At 52.5% G+C, this 6,738-nt stretch overlaps 1 protein-coding gene across 1 annotated transcript in view; it reads right to left on the minus strand.

The window, feature by feature from the left end:
- The window catches only part of PAPSS1 (3'-phosphoadenosine 5'-phosphosulfate synthase 1), a 44,099-nt gene extending 38,574 nt beyond the window's left edge, over positions 1-5,525 (minus strand). Inside the window, 3 exon segments of the mRNA XM_014588876.2 lie at positions 343-578; positions 5,427-5,486; positions 5,489-5,525. Coding sequence (XP_014444362.1) covers positions 343-578; positions 5,427-5,486; positions 5,489-5,525 — 333 coding nt within the window.
- Between the last annotated feature and the right edge of the window lie 1,213 nt (positions 5,526-6,738).

A 6,738-nucleotide genomic window follows, 5' to 3' on the forward strand; every position in this document is an offset into this window, starting at 1 on the left:
CTGAACCCAGGAGGAAGTGAGTGAGGGGCCTGACCATGGCAGGAGCCATGCTGGAAACCTGGTTCCCCATGGGGCCCGACACCTGCCACGGGTTCAGTGCAGGGGACTAACCGCAAAGTCACCCTTGAAATTTTTCCCACAGGCTTGAGTGCGACACTCTGGTTACACTGGGTTTTATAACACCGGGTTTTACCAGACTGGGCTTACAGAGGAAGTCGTGGCACAGGCTGTTTCGGTCTGCTTATTTTACTCTGGATCCAGCCTGGAAGCTGGGCCTCGCCTGACCCCCCTCCCCACCACACTCCCTCCCCCCGAGAAGAGCCACGGCCCTGCACCACGCACTTGGGTGTAGGGCGAGATGAAGCTGGTGATGCACACCAGGCCGGCGTCCGCGAACAGCTTGGCCACCTCCGCGATGCGCCGCACATTCTCCTCCCGGTCCTCGGGGCTGAAGCCCAGGTTCTTATTGAGACCCTGACGGATGTTGTCCCCGTCCAGCGTGTAGCAGGGGATGCCGTGGCAGACCAGGTACTCCTCCAGGGCCATGCTCACCGTGGTCTTCCCGGCTCCAGACAGGCCTAAGATCGAACGCCCAGACAGGTTCCGTTCACAAAGCTGGGAGACAACGACTCAGTAATAAATAATTTTTTAAAGATTTATTTAATTTGAACTATTATTAATTTTTTTTTTTAATTTGACCATAGAGACAGAAACAAAGAGAGAAGGAAAGTGAGGAAGCAAGCTGCCAGGTCCAGGATTTGAACCGTGGTCAGTCATGTAGGATTCCAGCACCTTAACCACCATGCCACCTCCTGGCCCTGTAATAAAGAATTTTAACCACAGGCTTCCATGCACAATCCTGGCAGTCTCTCAGGAACGTTCTTACCTGCTTTTTCTAAGATTTACTTCTTACAGAGGGAAACATCCATGGTTTAAAACACGATGCACATGTCATTGACATTGGTCGTCAGAAAAGCCATGACGCATATTGCATAGAAAACCTTAGAAAATATGTCATGACTTCTCCAACGCCCCAGTAACATCTCTGCCTAAGGGTTCCTAGAAAGTGCCAAGTCTCCCAAAGGCCTGGACAGATCACCACGTTGTCCCCGCCCACCCCTATTCTAAATCTGTGTGCCGAAGTTTAAAACAAACTCACACCCCAAAATTACTTCTGACGAGGGAAGGAAAGGCTAAAACGAAGCGAGACGTTACAGAGCTGCACACACGTCCCAGGAGCGCCGCCTCCCGCAGACCACCATGCTTTATGGAAACACCCAGGAACCCAACGCAATGTCATCAACCGTGAGAGGGCACCTTGGTGTCACCCGCCGTGCGCTGCCAGTGCTGACCCACCGAACTGAGAGGGGAGCACAGCTGTACGTGCACAAGTGCCCGCACGAAGGCAGAGCACGGTGGTGACAAGGCACGAAGTGACATTCTGAAGCCTGACGTACCGGTGCTCTTGTTTTTTTTTTTTTTGGAGAGATTTTCACTGTAGGGCGCGTGCGCTCGCCAGACAGACAGAGAGAGACATAGAGACAGAAAGCGAGAAATCACCCCCCAGGGGGGATGGTCACGCCGCAATCCCTTCTCCTCCATTCTCCTCTCGGGATCTTGGGCACGCACGCACACGCGCCCGGCGTGAGTTTTAAGCCACCGGGTCCGGGACACGAACCGCGGTCGACTACGTGGGAGTCCAACGACATAGCCATTATGCTAACTGCTGGTTCCCAACGTACCGGTGCTCTTGAAAGAGGTCCCGGCAGTGCCCGGGGCCAGCTGGACAGCAGCCCAGAGAGGCCACGTCACAAGGATCAGCACAGCCCGGCCACTTCACACGCTGCCCCTGAGCACAGCCAGCCGTGTCTTCCCAAGACGGCTCCGACGAGCTCTTCTGCAACGTGACGATGTGACGGTGCAGTGCCACCCCAAGAGGCTCGGCCCACGTTCACACCGCTGAGTCTCGGCTGGGTCTCAGGGCCCCTCAGCGGCCAAGAGAACGCAGCAAAAGACGACAGGGACTTGTGAGGCCAGGCCAGAAAAGCTATGAAGCTTCTCTTTGGCCACCGAATTTGGAGGAAGCACCTGCTAAATGCCCTGGGACCACCGAGCTGGAGAACGCACCGAGGTGACCCGTCGGCTGTCAGCCCGCCAAGCGCCCAGCAGACCCGCACGCAGCAGCACCTGCCTGAGCCACTGCACACAGCCGGCCCCGCCCACAGCGGAGCCAACACTTCTTTTGGACCTCAGGCCTTCAAAACTGTGGGAAAGTAAGATCAGCAGTGGCATGGAGGTTAAGGTGCTGGATCCCACATGGTCAGTCTTACGGTTTGAGTCCCAGAACCAGTGGCTTGAAAAATCATACTGGGTGTGTATGCACGTGTGCCCCAAATCCCAAGGAGAATGAAGGAGAAAGAACTGTAGCGTGGCCATCCCCCTGGGGTGCCTTCTCACTTTCTCTCTGACAAGCACCCACACCCCTAGCAAAAACTAACCAAAGAAAGGGGACTTTGAGAAGAAAGCTGTCTGCGGTGTGAGCCGCCCAGGGCACAGCTAAGTCGCTCGCAGCCTGGAGCCTGGGAGGGTAACACCCAGCCAGTGTGAGACTACTGAGGGAGGGAGCTAAAGGGAAGCCTGAGAGAAAGTGAACTGTGTCCAGGAAAACGGAGCACAGGTCTAGACACCTCGGACAGAGGCCGATTAAGGACCCGGACTGCAAGGAAAAGAGAGTCCCTGACTTCCATATCCAGCGACACATTGCTTTTAAAAAGCAACACAATAGGGAACCAGCAGTTAGCATAATGGCTATGTCGCTGGACTCCCACATAATCGACCGCAGTTCGCCTCCTGGACCCGGTGGCTTAAAACTCACGCCGGACGCATGTGCGTGCGTGCCCAAGATCCCGAGAGGAGAATGGAGAAGGGACTGCGGCGTGACCATCCCACCTCGGGGGTGATTTCTCGCTTTCTGTCTCTATGTCTCTGTCTGTCTAGTGAGCGCACGCGCCCTATAGCGAAAACCTCTCCAAAAAAAAAAAAAAGCAACACAATAAAGGCTGGAGACAACGCAGTTAAAGCCCGCTCTGACAATAAGCAGAGGGAATACTGCTCAGGCCAAGGAGGAGGTCCTCTTTTCAAACGAGCGTTTGTGAAACCTGACTGCGGGTTCTCCGGGCCTGCATGTAAGGGGCTGGAAGTCACGAGTACATCCTGTCAGTAAGCAGAAAGCTGAGCACACTAAAAACCGACGGCTCTTCTCGATCCATCAGAGCGGGGAACTCAGGCCAGCTCACCGCCCTGAAGGCTGGGGAGACAGCTGAGGGGGAGCTGCAGCTCCTGGAGCAGAAACTCAGGAGGAACAGGCCGAGGGGAGCGGTCCTGTGGCCTTGGTAACGTGGCTCAGCACAGGCAAGGCTGCGCGTTACCTAGGGGACCCATCACCAGGGACCCCACAGCACTGTGACTTTTAGCCCAGGAGCTCCGGGTTCTCACACTGACCGGTGGAGGGAGAGGGCCTGTCTGAGCCTCACCCAGCGCACACTGCCCTTCCTCACCAGGCCTTGCTCGGCAGGGACAGTGAGCAGCCTACATGCTGGGCGGTCAGAGCCCACCGCCCTGCGCGGGGACACTCGGCAGCAGCCAGCTCACATTCCCCACACATTCTCGGGACAAGACAGCCCAGCCCATGTGGAGAGGACGGAGCGCACTCACAGCACAGAGACCGCCTGCAGTGGGGTCCACGAGAAAGGCCACGTCCCTGGAAGAAAACAGGGAAGAAAGAATGCTCAGGGACCCAGGGGCAAAGAGCAAGGGTCTGGAGAGACAGGAAAACAACTGGCCTCAGCCTTCAGACCTCTAATCCCAGGAGGTAGTGTTTTAAAAATTCCAAGAAACTATGAACCAAATAAATATTTTACCCAGCCAAGTTGCTGTAACAGATGGGCAGGGCTCGAGAAGTGACGCGGAGAACACGACTAGACCCCAACGGGAAGGTCCCATGTCCGTGCCCTGGGGCTGGCGTGTGTGCCCGTGACCCTGGCTGGACGCAGTGGGAGTGGACTGCAGTGCGGTGTGCTTCTGGGGGTGTCTGTCTCCCTCATGGGAGAAATGAATAAACATAAAGAAAAAAGGACAGGAAGACAGTCTCAAACACCAAAGCACAGGGAAGTCAGAATCCAACAGAAGGCCACCCTGTAAAATGCACTTCATGAACTGTAGATGATGAGGCTAGATTGTAATGAAGGCTTGCAATAAAGGTTCACAGCAGAAGACCCAGGGAGTGTTGACTTAAATCACTGACAGACCTAAAACAGAAACAACCACACAGAAAGAAACAGTGTAACTAGACTCAAGAATGAGGAAGTGGAGGGAGAGTCAATGTTTCTTTCATGCCAAAAATAAACAGACCTGACATTGAAACATAGTTAAAAACAAAACCCTGGAATGTTGTCTTTTGCCAATTGGCACAAATCGTTAATAACTAGTAACACCCAGGGTTGACAAAGGCACCGGTAAGGGACCTTCTCCCACGCTGCCAGTGTGAGAGTGAACTGGTATGAAATTTTAGAGGGCTACCTGACAACATATATCAAACTTTACCTGCAAGTCCTGGAGCCACTGTGGCCTTATGATTAAGGGAGCCAGACCCCGCATGGCTGACATCAGACCAGACCCAGAGGCTTAAGAAACATGCCAGGCATGTGTGCAGGCGTGCCCCACATCCTGACAGGGAGAGAAATGAGGAACAGGATTGCGGTGTGACCTTACACCACCGTGAAGCGCTTTCTGGCGCTCTCTCCAGTGGGCACATGCGCCCTGTGGCAAAATACATATTACATATATACTAAATACACATACGCTCATGTATACTATTACGGTATTATAGAACATACCATATTCTATGGTTATATGTATATGCAGAATTCCTATTAGTGGAGGAGCCATTACTTTTAAAACTACTTCCAAAATCTAAATCAATGTGCCCTCTCGCCAGCCTGCTACGGCTCAGCCCGAGGGGATTCTGGGAAAACAACACGAGGAACAATTAGAGGCCTATGCGAAACCTGGCTGGCAGAAGAGAACGGGAGAAATTCCTTATCGCTCATTCTTTCTCTCCCTGTGGTTTACACGGCGAGCTTCTTGGTGCAGAACATGGGTATTATTTACACTTGGATCATGGAAGTTATCAAAGTACCTACTACAATGTTTTAAGATGCTTCCTGATTTTTCCACTTTAACAGCAATCCTGTAAAAGAAAAAAGGCGTCTCCAAAAAACTGATGCGATCATTAAGTAACTTCAGTTCCAGTTGTTCTGGCTCCAAATGCGAAGCAGAGCTCCAAACTCCGACAGGCAGACGCCCAGCCCAAGGCTGCCTGTCAACACCGCTCTTAAAACCCACCGGCTTCGCTGTCTGAACTGTACCTGTCAGCCAGACGGTGCACCCACGGAAACCACCTCTGGTCCCCACCACCTGGCCTCTACATGGTGGGCTTGATAGGTGACGTTCGTTGCTCTCTGCATTCCCTGGAAAAAAAGAGAACAAGGAAAAATGCTCGTTTGCGGGAGTCCTTGAAAAGGTAAACGTATTTCTCCCAAACAGTTACTACCTTGTACCAAATGCCAAAATCAAGAAAAGATAAAGCAGCTAAACTGTTTAGAGTTATGGTATGTGAATCAGTGTTCAACAAACACCAATTAGTTCAGTCCTCGCAGCAAACCAGTGACAGAGGTACTCCTACAACTCCTGTTCACAGGTGAAGGGAAAAGTTCAACATGCCAACGGTCCCAACGCTAGTGTGAACTACAGAGACTTCCCTTCACTCAGTCACATACTCAGCCGGGATCTTGTCTCATCGGTCACCAGAGGGCGCACACACTTACCACAGGGACGGAGGGACACGGGGGAGAGAGAATCACCCCCGCCAGGGGAAGTCAAGCCGTAATCCATTTCTACTTCCTGTCGAGATCTTGGACTCACGCATGTTCAAGCCGCCACGGCCAGGATTCAAACTGCGTTTGCCCCGTGGGATCCAGCTCCCTTACCCACCAGGCTACGGGGCTGACCTCCAACTGAGGCCCTCCCTGTACGGCTCACCACGCGGGCAAAGCGAGGCCTGCCTCGGTGAGCTCGGGTTCCCAGTAACACTGGATTATAGTAACACAGAGCAAAGCATTCACCGCAGAAAACCCAGACAGGGTAAGGAGGAGATGCCATCCCTCGGTCTCCCTCCTAAGAGCCACACACCCTGTGGCAGAGGAAAAAAATAATAAAACTGCTCTCTACAATGTTCAAAACTACAGTTACTAATTACAACCATGTGGGGGGTCAGCAGGCAGCGTGGTGGTTAAAGGCTCTGGATTCCCACATGGCTGATCTCAGTTCAAGTCCCAAACCCAGAGGCTTCCTTTCTCACTTTCCCTTTCTGTCTCTCCCTGGTCAAATTTTAAAAAAGAAAAAGAGAAAAGGAATTAAATTTTAAAATTCTTTAAAATAAAACAACCATGCGGTATAATAGATCTCTGGAACTGACTCGTCCTGACTGAAATTTTGAATCCTTTGACCAACAGCACCCACCTGTCCCCACCCCACCCCAAATCCATTCAGTCCCTGCTAACTACCACTGGACTGCTACTTCTGAGATCAGCTATGTCAGAGTCCACGTTGCTGCTATGGTCTAGGTAAGGATTTGTCCCCTCAAGGTCTATGTTTTGGAATACGGTGTCAGTGGGCAGT

This window comes from Tupaia chinensis, unplaced genomic scaffold (genome assembly GCF_000334495.1).
Source record: "Tupaia chinensis unplaced genomic scaffold, TupChi_1.0 Scaffold000315_1, whole genome shotgun sequence".
Taxonomy (NCBI): Eukaryota; Metazoa; Chordata; class Mammalia; order Scandentia; family Tupaiidae; genus Tupaia; species Tupaia belangeri.